This window comes from Opisthocomus hoazin, chromosome 5, assembly GCF_030867145.1.
Source record: "Opisthocomus hoazin isolate bOpiHoa1 chromosome 5, bOpiHoa1.hap1, whole genome shotgun sequence".
Taxonomy (NCBI): domain Eukaryota; kingdom Metazoa; phylum Chordata; class Aves; order Opisthocomiformes; family Opisthocomidae; genus Opisthocomus; species Opisthocomus hoazin.
In genome coordinates, this window is record NC_134418.1 from 60,003,676 (window position 1) to 60,018,313 (window position 14,638).

General features: G+C 38.8%; 1 protein-coding gene across 5 annotated transcripts in view; it reads right to left on the reverse strand.

The window, feature by feature from the left end:
- The window catches only part of RAP1GDS1 (Rap1 GTPase-GDP dissociation stimulator 1), a 107,746-nt gene that overhangs the window by 38,451 nt on the left and 54,657 nt on the right, over nt 1–14,638 (reverse strand). For 3 of the 5 annotated variants that reach the window (XM_075421473.1, XM_075421474.1, XM_075421476.1), the window contains exons 3-4: nt 8,332–8,454; nt 3,364–3,489 (exon numbers count right to left, since the gene is read on the reverse strand). In XM_075421473.1, coding sequence (XP_075277588.1) covers nt 3,364–3,489; nt 8,332–8,454 — 249 coding nt within the window. Of the gene's footprint in view, nt 1–3,363; nt 3,490–8,270; nt 8,455–14,638 lie in introns of those variants that run through there. The other 2 variants (XM_075421477.1, XM_075421475.1) reach the window with 2 other exon arrangements.

Here is a 14,638-nt window from a genome sequence, read left to right on the forward strand (position 1 = left end):
GAAAAAACGTAACTGGTTAAAAGGCATGAGTGGGCTAGGAGCTTTGCATCTAGTAATATAGTTCAGACAAAATGCTGTCCCTGAGTCAGGCTGAGGAATTTGTTGTCTGGGGATATGGAAGTACAGCAGTTGTACTTGGTACAGGCTGTAGAGTGGGGGAGAAAGCAGGAAGGAGAGGAGGAGAGACCACATCTCCATTTCTTTGCTTTGCACTTTCTGCTTTGATGAAAATTTGGGGGCTGAGGTGTACGTGGCGTTTACTACATAAAGCATGTAGAACAATTACAGGCTGTACAGGAACATACAGTAATGCATCTGTTCTTAAATTGTAGGACAGCAGTGAACAGTCTGCATACTGCGATTAGTTAAACTGTTGCTTCTGACTTAAAACCTTTTTGGCTGCCTCAATTGTTTCTTTCATCTCTGCATACAAGAGGAAGGCTGGGAGTCCAGAAGCCTCACCAGTACTAACAAAGCTTCCTTCTACTCTGCTTTGTAATTATATTTGCCTGTATTCGTGACGTTCAGAGACTTGCATAAAGCAGATCTCTTCACAACATAAGTACTTCAAAAAAGGATGCTCTCAAGGCTGCTTAGGATAAATTTGGCCTATTTTTTCCTCTAACTGTTTATGAAATGCATTTAATTCTTCGTAATTTTTTCCATGCTCAAAGAGGTGATACAGTATTATTTTAGGGGGCTAACACTGATGAGCACCACACAGTAACATTGTGCATGTGTACCTCAAACTTAATAGTGAAGAAAATCTGTCAGTAAGTCAACAGGTTTTCACTTAATGTTTTTTGTGAGGAGATGAATCTGTTCAGTAAGGCCTCTGGCCAGCAAGTGTGTAATTCCCCTTTTACCTTGTGGAAGACACTAAACCTCTTCCAGCATTGGGACTTAGCCATGAATTACTTTTCCACAGCAGCTGTGTTCCAGGAGTAACCCCTCCTGAACTTATGTGGGAATGGTCTTGCCTTCATGCAGCAACTCTGGGATCTGTGAACTCTAAGAAACCACTGCCATTTTAATTTCATCAACAAAAAATTTTTGCAAGGCCACTTTTAAGGGGCGTTCCCTGTAGGAAAAGCCATTTGTCCTGCAACTTTCATCCTGCATGATGCAGACTTCTCTCAAAAACAGAGACCTGATTAACTCCTTTTCTTACAACTGTCACTAAAAAAAGTGATGCGTCCTTGCTGGGATGAAATATTAGAGTGATTGGGGCTTTCAATAAACAGAAATGTTGCAATGAACCATTCAACATGGGCTTGATTTCATAATTTTAGCCTAACATCGATTTAGCACTGTTATAATTACATGGGCAGTAGAAGTGAAAAAACACTTATGTATATGGTAAAATATAGTTACTGATGTATTTCAAGTTCCTGTATGAACTATCAGAAGGGTAACAGCTGCTTTTCTCTCAAGTGAAAAGACTATCAATACATAACAACATTTTTAAGTAGAACTATTGGCCTCCACATCTTGTCTTTGTTGTACTTTAAGCTCTTTGTTAGGGAAAAAAATTCATCATAAATGCAAATATATTACATTTGATAGTAATAAGCATATGGAAACTATTTGTCCTAAATAAGAATTTAGGATAGGATACATAACTACAAAATTATTACGCGTTACGATAGCATACAAAATAGTCAGATAGGGTGGATGTGATAAATAAGCACTGTAAATAGCCTCTTTCACTCAAATCCAAGATGCTCATCTTGATTTATGTAACATTTTATTACACTTTATTAATTAATCTTATTCAAAAACACAGGAAAGGTAGTGACTGTTCTCCCACAGAAGTACAGCAACACATGGCACACAGAACACATCACTGCCTACTGTAGATTTTATCGGTGCCGGCTTTGCTCCACAGAAGGGCAACACTAGGTGTGTAATACAGCTTTTCTGTACTGGATAAATCCTGCACTGTAAAAGCTAGCAGTAGTCCACAATACCTGATACTACAAAAACCTTTTTGGTCTTTCGTGTATTTCATGAAAAAATGTGGGTTAAACAACAATGACATGAATAGTTATGTAGATTTCACTTATGTGAAATAAACCAGTGCCACCTGGGAGTAAGCTTTATATCCTATATGATCCTGAAATAAAACATAGTAAATAAATTATGTTATAGAAAGCGCAACAGCTTCTACTAGAAGTTTCCATGGGGAAGCAGCTGTTCAGTTGATTGGTCACCTTAAAGAAAACCCTAAATGAAAGAATTATGCATTAACATCTTCAAGCAGTAGTTGTCTGTAAATGGAAATGTCAGCATGCAAAATCTGATTAACTTCTCTAAGGTCAAAGGCAAAGTAATTTAAAATAATATAAAATGTAAATTTCCCAACTAGGATGAAAAAAAGTAGCAAGGAGAAAGGCTACCAATAATTCATTTTTTTCAACAGACAGTATTCAGAACAGCAAACCTTTCAGTAAATGCAACACATAGTACAAAGAACATTTCTTGCCATATGAAATAATATCTCAAAACAACAAAATGCCTTTACAATTTCATCTCACTTCTCATTTGCAGACATCCATAGGCTTTTAACTCCTTCACGTGCATAGAAAGATGTTCCTGGTGTCTCTGATTCTGTACCGTATTTATCACACACTGGCTGTTATCAAAATATTTAAACTAGGGGATAATGACGTTGCATTTTCAAAAGACTGCAACCACTGGTTTGGTTTTGCAAATGACATATCCATGCATGTAATCAGCACGTGGAGTCACAACTGCATTTCAAAACTCAATTGCTTGGCAGTGCAAAACTTATTGTGCCCACAAAAAGCTAAAAAACTTTGCTCCCACCCCTCATAATCCCTGACTACAAAAATACCAATATGTAATCTTGGCGCAATTAATTGGCCACATAAGAACTCTGAGAATCGGCAACAGCTCAGGCATCGTTTCAGCCACATATATAGCTCTGCATAGCTTTGAGACTGGTACAATATGAATATTCCCTTCTGCCTCTGTCTATTCCCTTCCGAGAAATCCTGTTTGAGGAAAAATTAACCATTCAGGCCTCTGTGTACGTAGCAGCTGCTCTTTGAAAATCTAGCTCATTATGTTTAAAAAAAAAACAAATCCAGGATCACAAATCTATTCTATTCTTATATCCAGTTGTATCACAATATTGAAACAGTTTTTTTAATCTTTCCATCACAAAAGCATAATGCAAGTGTGACATTCAGTTGTCCCATACAATCAGAAGAGTCGTGTGGTAAATAAAATTCAAGAAAAGAGGAAAATGACCCCCCAGCACACAAAGGACAGAACACCAAAACATTCCCCTCCCTTCTACAAGAGCATCTACTAAATACAGCATATTTCAATACTCACGGCTGTCGTAGCATATATTGCCCAGGGCACGTCCTGTTTGAAGCAACACTTCCTGGTCTTTGCAGTTCAACAGCTGCACCAAAGGAGGGATCAACCCAGCATCCACGCATGGGTTCCGCATAAATTCTGCAAATAATGCAAAGCCTGTTAAAGCAAGCTGGCTATTTTCAGTGTCATCCATTCCAGTTACACTGGCATTGCAACTGGGCCTTTTGTGAGAATAAACTTATGCAGAGACAAACAATGTAAGTTCTCATGCATGTTTCTAGAGAATAAGCACAGATCAGGATTTGGGCTTACGTTCTTTCCATTATTTGTTAATTTAGAAGGAATTAAGAGTATTTAATTGACTTCCATGCAAACAAATTTAACATAGCTTAGACGGAGCACGTTTTTAGCATCATAAAGAAGTGCTGAAAGGAACAGTGAATTCAAAACCTTTTTCTCTACCCCAACTTCAACATAAATGAAAATTTCTAAATAACACAAAAGATGACTTAAAACTAGTATTCATACTTCAAAATGAGCAGCATTTTTTACTCTTTATTCCCTTAATTAGAACTCCTGAAAAGCTTTTGCTTTGAAAAAATTAACAAAAAGGATTTAAACGTAAGTAACAGGCTCTTTATTTGGAAGGTAAGGAAAGGAAAAGAAAAAGAAAGAATGAGAAATACGAGAGATTATATGAGTCCAAAGGCCTGTACCTTTCCACAGTGTAACTGATGCCCAGCATGGGAGAAAAGCTAGAGGATCCACCTGCTGGGAAGCTCCCTGCCTTTCTGTCCTTCCTTCCTGCTATGGACCCCAGTCACAGAAAACCAAAGTATTATTTCACATCCATGCAGGTTATAGATAGAGAATTATCCTGGTGTCAGAGAGATAAAGGACTGGTCTCCAGAAGGAGCTACATTTTGGCAGGCAGTGTGCTGCACATTTTACAAGGGAAGTTTACGGAAGCAACCACCTGGTACACCAATAGTGTTACTTAATAGTTTACTACAGAGCACTCTTCCGAGACGTAGCATTGCAATAGGCAAAAGGTCAACACGTTTTTTTTATTTCTTGTGACTTGCAAATTATGCCTCTTCCTGAGCCTAGACTATGTTTGATCTTCCAAACCCAGTTTATCTTTGGGTTAGTAATTTATCAGACAGAATCAACCAGGGTGTACAATCCCCATGAAAAGAGATGTGAAAGATTTTGTGATTCTGAATCAACAGAACCCCTCATGCCAATAACTCAAAGATTTCATACAATGCCTGAAGTACAAATACATCTTCTTAAATACTCTCTTTGTTGCACCTATTAGAATGTTCTTTGATGTTTCTGTAGATACAAAATCATGTATCTTTTGTAGATTTAGAGGGTAGATTTAGATTAGACATAAGAAAAAAAGTCTTTACTATGAGGGTGGTGAGGCACTGGAACACGTTGCCCAGAGAAGCTGTGGATGCCCCTCCCTGGAAGTGTTCAAGACCAGATTGGACAGGGCTTTGGGCAACCTGGTCTAGTGGAAGATATCCCTGACCATGGCAGGGGGGTTGAACTGGATGATCTTTAAGGTCCCTTCCAACCCAAACCATTCTGTGATTCTATCATAATCTTGCAGTGTTATTTTAGCTACAGAAATAATTGTCATAGAGGTAAGCAATCCTCATGTGATGATACACTTTCATATATCAACTGGCAATTCTTAAGATACTGTAACATTTTTAAAATGTAGACAGATGCTATACTGTGATAAATGGTGATGGTATCCGTCATAATGAACAGAACAAATATCAGATACATCTGTTGTTTAAAACTGGTCTTGCCATGTCCTTGTAACTTTTAATCTATTTCTTTATCACTCACTTTCATCTTCAGCTCAGTGTTTATTTACTAAATATATTATGTTCCTTCCTCTGGCTTCTCTGCCCCCTCAGCCTCTTCCTCTCATAATTGTCTACAAAAACTCCGATCTATTCCTCAGCTTCTCCCTGCATGACTTTCTTTTACACTCACTAATTTACCATAGTCTCTACATCATCAAAGTAATTTTTTTTTCCTCCTAGTCTGTGACAGGAAATGGAACTTGTTCTCTTCTAAAAGACTGAGAGGTCTCAGTCTGTTCTGTTGTATATTTAGGTTCTTGCTCATGTGGTGAAAAGGAGTAAGAAATGTTTCCTCTATGCTCCCCCCATTTGGAGTGAGCAGAAGCTTTCAGTCTACCCTTCAGTAACAAAATAATTAGTCAATAATAGGTTGAGCAAACTTCTATTTATCCAGGTCATATAAGGGCAAGAAGTAAAAGAAATGGTGCCACATATAGCAAAATAGGTCTGTGAGACAGCAACAAAAATGTAGTAACTGCAACTACAATTGCAGGTGATACTACATAGAAGTAATAGGATAAGGAGAAACTAATCAAGAACAGAGTCATTTAGAAGGTTTACACTAACCTGGCAGGGAAATGAAGCAGAACCTTTGAAGGAAACAGCGAAGAATTGCTTAAGAAGTTAGGAGGAGAACCATTGAGGACAGGGTAACATAAACCAAAGGAGGACAAGATTGCAAAAGAGAAATGTAATTGTGGTGTTGTATTACAGATTGTGAAGATAATGTTCTCTTTCCTACACCTGACAAAGAGGAGGAGACTAAAGACCTTGGACAAGGGTTTAAAAGGTCCACAGTGGGGAGAGAAATTCCGGCAAGTGCATCTGAGCCTTCAGTATGCTCACAGTTGGAAGGGAAATGCCTGTAGGTGGAGAGACAAGAGCGGCTAAAGGGACTTTTGTGTGTTTGGATGTTTAAAATGGGAGAGACTAAAGCGAGCTTATGTTGGGAGAAGGAAGAGTCATGGGAGCTGCAAAGGTGAAACACAGCGAGAGCAAAAAGAAGTGGAAAGGAGATGAAACATGACAAAACTACTGAGGCATGTAGAGGGATTTGATGTGACCAGATGTGTGTGCAGGACCAGATGAGGGCAATGGGAAAGGAAAACAAGAAGTGGGGAAGAAAAGGATGCTCTTTTATCAGTAAAGCCCAGAGTCAGAGGCACTACTCGCAGCTCTGCCAGTGCTGCATGGCATGACCATAGGGAAATCAGTTCAATTGCTTGGGTTTAGTGCCTGCTATCTGTAGGATGTTGATAACACAAATTTCTCAGTGTCCTGAAGCTTGTTGAAAAAGGTGCAATATAAGCATGAAACACTTGTATTCTTATGTAAGAGGACAAAAAAAAAAAAAATCAAATGAGGTGTTCCCTGCTATCCTGCTTAAGCAACTTTTTCAACAGAGTTAGAATCCAAAGAGAAACACCCAGCTCATCTGAGTCTTGAAAGCACTGTGCACCTTAAATAGCTTCTGAATGCCTTCACTTTAACCTTGGCTGCCAGAGGTCCCAGTTACACCTGCTAATAACCCTGAAAAAAAGATAAAAGCTATTTTGTATGATGAAGCATGTAAAATGCCAGTTCTTCTGAAGACTGTACTCATAACAGCAATTTAAAAGCTAGCAGGGAAAAGGATACATTAGACACTATTGAGAGACTTCATGTATTAATTTGGATTTGAAAGACACTGGCTAAAATGCTCCGTAAGAGAATCTTGCATGAAACACTGTGTAGTAATCAGTTAAGCTATTGAGAACATTGCTTTTATTCTTAACTTTCCCCCTTCTGAGGTAGGAGCTAAAAGGACTAGCTGTGAAGATATACAGTTGACTGCAATATTCAAAATATACTTATTAATTTATTAAGTACAGAAAAAGCATGTAATACAGTTGCATGAATCTCTATCAGTCTGAATAATTTCTAAGTTTAAATTTCTATGTTTACATTTTTTACTGGCTATTTATCTAAATTATTTTAAAACTTAAAAACCAACAAAGTATGTCTTTTCTTGTTAATGTTGTTTCTGAATATCCATATATAACATTGTCTCAAAATCAGTGAATTGGCTGGAAGAGGTCACACAGGGATTATCAGTAAGAAGCTGTAGTACTGTGATTCCAAAGAAAAGGTGGAAAAGCAATGTGGAAATAGTCAGCAATAACGTAGCCCCTTCTCTGAAGAGGCACCAGCATGAGTGTACAGAAGGAGAGAGATACGGCTGCCAGGCCTGCATGCAGACATCGGTTAAGAGGCATCCTACTTTCCTCTGCCTGGTCTCTGTGGAAGGAAAGTGCAAAATACAATCTGTATGGCTCTTTATGTCTCTTTGGCTGGGACAGCAGCAAGTCAAGGAGTGAGAAAAGTCAGTCACAAACCTCCTCTACCTTCGTCACAGGGTCTTCCAATACTGCCTGCCTGCAGATATGAGGCCATTTTTTTTGAGCTTAAGGTATGTAGGGTATTGGGTGAGCTTTAAGATAATTCTTTCTAAAGAAAAAAAATGTAAATAGTTTTAGATTATCACCTACATTGTATGACTGTATGTATATCATACATACCAAAATGGACACCTGATTCTTATTTGGCATATTGGGCTTTTACTTCAACACCTATAATGCTCTTTAGGAGTAACTGGTTTTGGTGTGGTATCAAAGGCCTCATAATGGTAATAATGTTATCATAGATCTCAGATGAATGAAACAATCTACTATCCCTTAACCATCTGTATATGTACTACTTTTGTAACCACATGCACTATGTATAACTGGATGCCCAAATGATGGACATTGTTTTTTTTTCTATAGGCATTTCATAAAGCCAGTGGTGTGCTACTTCTGCCCAATAAGTTATACTATTGATTGACTTAAAAACTAAATAGCATAAGAGTAAGGACTAAAAAAATTCCAGCAGCCAAATGCTGTTTCAATTGTATAAAAAAGTAGAGAAACAAAATTTGACAAAACAAACAGTGAAAGGGAGGGACATGAAAGGTGTCTACACTACAAAATGAAAACATAAATGAGTAAAACATACTGACAAGTGAGGTGAAAAACTGAAGATGTTCCAGCAGAAAAGTTCTTGTAGAAAACCTCACCATTTCTGGCTACTTCTGCTATGATGTTAGCTACTTTTGCTGTGCAGGAAGATTGTGGCGTCAACAGACTTGCAAACACCTGAAGAACTCCACTTTTCTGGATTTTTTCACTTGTCTCCGTATCTGAAAAACACATCACACAAAAATGACTTGTGCATCAGCTTGCTTTGGGGAAGAAAAGGAAGAAAAGTAGAAGGGAAGTTAAGCCTTCTCAAAGGTAATTATTAAAGTATTTATTTTCCCATATAAGAAGCCAACTACTATTTCAGTGATCATATTTATTTTATATGATGTGCTCACAGAACTTAATACTTTGCCATTCTTAATCAATTGATCTTTATACGGTGACTCTATAATATAAATAAATGCTGAAACATACTCATGCATACATAGGGAAACTACTGGAGAGACTGGTAGAAAGACTAAAGGTCGTGGAGTGATATGCAGTATCCTAAAATATTATGTAAAAATCAAGGAACTTTACTCCGAATTGATGAATTATTGGAAACGTTCAAGGAATGATGGGAAGTCCTTAGAGCTGAAGGCACAGCTTAATGCAGTGTAGGAGTCAAACTGGAGAAGAGGGAGAGCTAAGCAGATCCTTGTCTAGACTCCTCTTACACTCAGCTTGAATATCTTTTATGTTACTCTGCTAAGCTACAGTAGCTCCAGCATAGTCTCAGTAGAAGAGAAAGGAAAAAATACCACTGAGTTTCTTGTAATAGAGATCAAAGATTCAGGACAAAACTTTTCCTCTTTCTGCCTGCAGTAGGGAGGAATAGTGCAGCTGCTCCATAACAAGGCCCCACCTAGCATCACTGGCCAACAGCTCTGTAACAATCTGAAAATTAACATTGATTCAACTACAATAATGTACTAAATGCTAAAACATATTTTGCTAATGCTTTCAAATAACAGGATATTTGAGACAAGTGTTAGTGTGACCTACAATATGATTAGATGGCAGCTATCACTTTAGAAAACAGTATGACTCCTTAAGCCATTCATAATGGAAGTTACTTGCGTTCTCCGAAGATGGCTGTGAGATGCTCTAATTTATGACTTTTGCAAAGGAAAACAAATGCATCTGAATGCAAGTCTGTTGTTCAACAACCCTGTCTCATAGAGGAACTTTTAAGCACTACACCATGAACAAACCCCCTCACATCACTTAAAATAAAAGTTTTACAGTAGATGCAAGGTAAAATAAAAAAAATTCCTAGAGCTTGCCAGTAATGGTGAGAAACAGATACAGATGTTTCAGAGTTGAGAAGATAGGCCTCTGAGCATCACTTTCTGCAGTTTCTTAGAAGCACCCTTACTCTGGTGTAAGAGCTATCAAGACAGTCAGGCTGGGCAGCAATAGCAGTAATCAATGGATTTTGTTTTTATATAGTATATTTCAAATCTGGGAGAAAAGGGAGGGATATTATATACTCTTGAACAGCAAAGGAGGAGCCTTAAACTAATCCAATAGTTTTTTCAAGACAACGTTCTCTGTTTTCCCTCTAAACACGTAAATGTGTATTTTCTGCACAACTAGCTAATCTTCTAGAGCAGCAGTTTGCAACCACTCTTTAGCTGTGCTTCACCTGCGAGTTGGTAATGACATGTCACTGGGCTCACCACCTCCTCTCTCCTCCCTTTCCCCATTCTCAGGGCTGCAGCTGATTTTTGACTTGCGGCAGCTCCACGACAACCCCTGCTGACTCCGAGTGTGGCAGAGATCCACCCGAGCTGACCCTGAACAGAAGCCAGCACAAGCTTGCCACAAGTGACTCACGTGGGTTTTGTGGCTCACATACAGTATGTACGTGCTTCAGTGGCTGGGAACCAGTGATGTCTAGGTGACAGAAAATGGACTAAAAGGAGACAACTTCAAGTGTGGATTGCAGTTATGCCTCTGTATTTCTGTATCCAGTTCCTTCTTGGGATGTTGGTCTTTGGCTAGGACTACTCATCTGCAGTATGTCAGTGATGACATCTGACTACAAACAGATTAGGTATAAAATGAAGATTGATGAATTTCAACATATCATGCATAATATAAGTGCTAATTATTACTAACCTGTTTGCACTCTAGTTAACTGTAATTTTTGAAATGCACCAAGAAACTCTCTCAGAAGATACAATGTAAAGGAGCCTATGGCTTGTTTGGAAGGTTTTGTAAGTTCTGACATATATACTTAGTAGATATACTCTCCCATGGATATATACAGATGAAAGAAAAGTTTGAATTCAGAGAAAATCATATCAGGACTAAAGACTGGTCCAGACATCTTAGCTGTCTATTAAAGAAGACATCCTCCTTCTTCCTTAAGTTGAAAACTGAAAGTACAGAATTCAAAATTGTATTAGTAGACAGCAGACATTAATGCATTTACTCCCGCCATGCTGCTGAGATATACAGCATCCAGCCTTATTTTTATGATCTATAGTTTGATGGATTCACTACGGTGCAAAGCATAAATTACATAAGTAGAACACAATATATCCTGCAAGAAGTGGGGGAAAAAAAATCAAATGCGTCTCCAAGCCAGTTGTGTGTAGCAGATATGTACTGACTTATTAAGATAAGCAAGTGAGCACCAATAAAAGCACAGGGCTTAACAGACCTGTCGAAAATTGGGAAATCAGCTAGCTGGGATTACATAGATGACAAGAGACCATTGGCTTTTTTCTCACTCTTAAGTAGTACAGGAGGCACATCTGCATATACTCTTCCCTTCAATCCAACATTCCACTGGTTCTTGTGACCCAGGCTAAGTACCAGTGTCAAACTTTGGCTAGTCACAAAAGAGGGAAGGACTGATTAATTTGACCAGAAGCGAGCATATCTCTCCTATCACTGGGCAGGGACACCCCTATCTCTGCTCTACCCTGAGTGAGTGCTCAAGCATAATTGTTTGAGGGAAAAAGCACAGGACTCTAGGATGGGGCCAAGCTCTTTTCAGTAGTGCCCAGTGACAGGACAAGGGGCAACGGGCACAAATTGAAGCACAGGAAATTCCATCTGAACATGAGGAAGAACTTCTTCCCTCTGAGGGTGACGGAGCACTGGAACAGGCTGCCCAGGGAGGTGGTGGAGTCTCCTTCTCTGGAGGTATTCAAGACCCGCCTGGACAAGGTCCTGTGCAGCCTGCTGTAGGTGACCCTGCTTCGGCAGGAGGGTTGGACTGGATGACCCACAGAGGTCCCTTCCAACCCCTACCATTCTGTGATTCTGTGATCAGACAGAATCATTTTTGCCAGTAATTGCCTTGGGTGTAAAAAATGCCATGGAGAGCTTCAGCTTGTCTACTCCAAATATGCCTAAGCCCTGCTCTTCCTCTGCAGAACATTTACAATTTACAGTTGGTGTAATATACAAATTAATCCAGTGTCAAAATAGAGATATGACAGTATGACATTAAATCCTTGCAGGCAGTTTATAGTACATCCTCCATATAAGGCATCCTAAGTGAATGTGCCACTACAATTACTGTTACACCCTCAAGCACATTACTCTGAATTGTCCTGGTTTGTATCTGCAGTATAAATCAATTTTTTCAGTGATTCTGTGTTCATCACATTAAAGTTGAAATATAAAAATTAATTTCTTAAGCCATCTGTAATTGGCAGACATTTAGTTATAGAAAATCGACCTTTTTGGTGGGCTTTTGAAATATTTACACAAGGAAAGGTATTTCAATTGGAACAAGATGTCTTATATATACACCTAAAATTACCTTGTGAAATCTAGCATTTTTGTTCAGTATTTTTAATATTATTTTAAAGGAGAAGGGCTTGGTTTTCCTTCTGCAGAACTTAAGACTTGAAGACCACACACCAATGTTGCAAAAGGGCTGGTGCCCATACCACTACCTGGGTCTAAGAGAAATAGTTTGGGGTTTGCTGAGAATTAGAAATTGCTAATGGCTTTAGCACAGGCAACCCTCAATTCTTGCCTTTATTTGTTCTCTTCAGAAGCTGGAGAAGGCCTGCATGGCTTCTTGTCTGCATGTGTATGCATGAAAGAGGTATTATTTGTTAAGGATATGAATTTGCTGCATGCTAGTTTCATTTTGGGTTTCCTAGTAAATTATTAGAGACTAAATTATTTTGAAAACTTATTTCAGTTGTGGTCTTCTGAATTGCTATTTCAATGTACTGTCAATTGTAGTTGGAACAAGTAAACCCAAAAGTTTCTCTAGGAGCAAGAAAAGATCTAGGTAAGATCTGCACCACGTAATCTCCTTCCATGCTTTCTATAATGGAGAAAAAGGAAATTATAGCCAACGTTAATCCCATGCTAAAAAGCTGGTTTATGCTTGCCGTTTTAACTCCTTTAGCAGAATTGATCCCCTTTCAAATCTGTTCATAAGGAAACCTAACAATCTCAGTAGCCTGATGTTACGGTGCCACACATTTTGCTATATGTGATGCCCAGATTTCAAACGCTTTCTTTTAAAGCCTGATTTTCAATCTGCATGCACCAACCCCCCACAGGGCACCCGCTGCCCTGTACCTTAAAGCAAAGAAACTGTAGGACTGTAATAATGCTGCTTTAGAAACAGCCCTTTTGCACACAGTATAATAGTGATGTGCCACGGCAGCATAATTGGGGGAAAAGACCCTCTAAGCTTAAACCTGTAGCTTTAGATGTCTCTTTATATCACTAGATATCAAGACAAAGGGTATGTTAGATCACACAGTGCCAAAATCTTATTAATGTCATAGCTGGGTGATTAAAAAGTCAATATCCTTGCTTTTCATGGCTTTTGCAGTGCCTGAAGTCAGAATAATAAAGGGTGTGGGCAGGAAATTCTTTAATGCCATAGATCAGAGCTGGAGAGTTGAGCACTGTGGCTATCAGACTGCTTAATTAAGTAGCAGAAATCACTATAGAAAAAAAATCCAATAAGTGTCTCAAATTAAATTCTACACTTTCCCCTCTCAGCTCTATTTCTTGTGAAATTTCACTCCTCCGTATTCAGTCTTTTCTCCTCTCTGCACTATTTAGTCCATCTTCGAGTGAAAGAAAAGGCAGGGAGGGGGAAGGGAAAGGCAAGGCATTATCTGTCAGAAGCTCTACTACTTTGCCCTCACTAGCAGAATAGAACTATAGGTTCACTGTTCCCATTCTCTAAGAACGAGTTTAAGTTACACCATTAGATGTAACCCAACAGTAATGAAGGCTAGCACTGCAACAATTCCCCTGTTGTGGAGCTTTACATGAGAAATGAGGCACAGCACAGAACTGTAAATAAGCAGCTTCATGAGTGTCCTCTTTATTAAGCCAACCATATTTGCAATGTACTCTTTTGAAAAATGTATTTATTTCTAGCTGCAGAGATGTTTTATAAACCTCCTGAAACTACTGCAGAAAATTACCTCGGCTTTATAATGTTCCTCCTACATGTACTCTCATCAGAAAGATGAACACATGAATAAATAATAATAAGCCATGTATATCATGAAAGGAACCTTCCATCTGCTCTTTCAGAAGGCAGAAGGGAGGAGAATGAAGGGAGCAAGGGATATCTTTCTAACTGGCACATCCTCCTAACCACAAAAGGTTCACGTGACCAAGAGCAAGTATTGATCCTCTCTCCATACACGGCCTCCCTCAGGAAGCATTGTCTCTCTCTCCGTAGCCTCCTACTGTATTTTCCAAACCACAAAATGGAGATTTTCGTCTGACTACAAGAGCACAAAAAGTGGGTTGTAAAGAACTTCAGTGAACCAAGTGACGTGTTCTCACAAAGAATGCACCACTGATATGGAGGCTTTTGCTTAACATACCTTAGCCAAAAAGACTTCCAATTATAAAGAGTTGTTTTTACAGAAAAAAAAATCCTCTAATAATAATTTAAATATAGAAATAAATGTATAAATATAACTTCCTTTTGGCATGTTTCTCCTCACATGTGGAAATTCCCACAAATAGAATGGGCTTGCTCACCTATCCTTCAAACTAGACCCCTAGGGGGCAGGGAGGGAGGATTCTCCCTTAGCTGTGTGAATGTTTCTGTCGTGGTGTCTGCTCTGTTCTGCCTCTGCCAGCAGCAACAGGGCAACTTCAATTCCTATTTTTAATGAAGAAATAGACATAGTGCACAGATGTTTGTAATTAAAATCTCAGCTCTAACAAGGAAGGACAGACTGACAGATGGAGAGACAGATTCACCAACCAACCAGCTGCATGATTCCCACTGATTAAATTCTCCAAAAGCTATACCCAAAGAATAAAAGTGAATTTCAGGATGAGACCCACCCCTTGAATAACCTGTTGCAGGTACCAATACCAATGAAGTAATTGAATAAA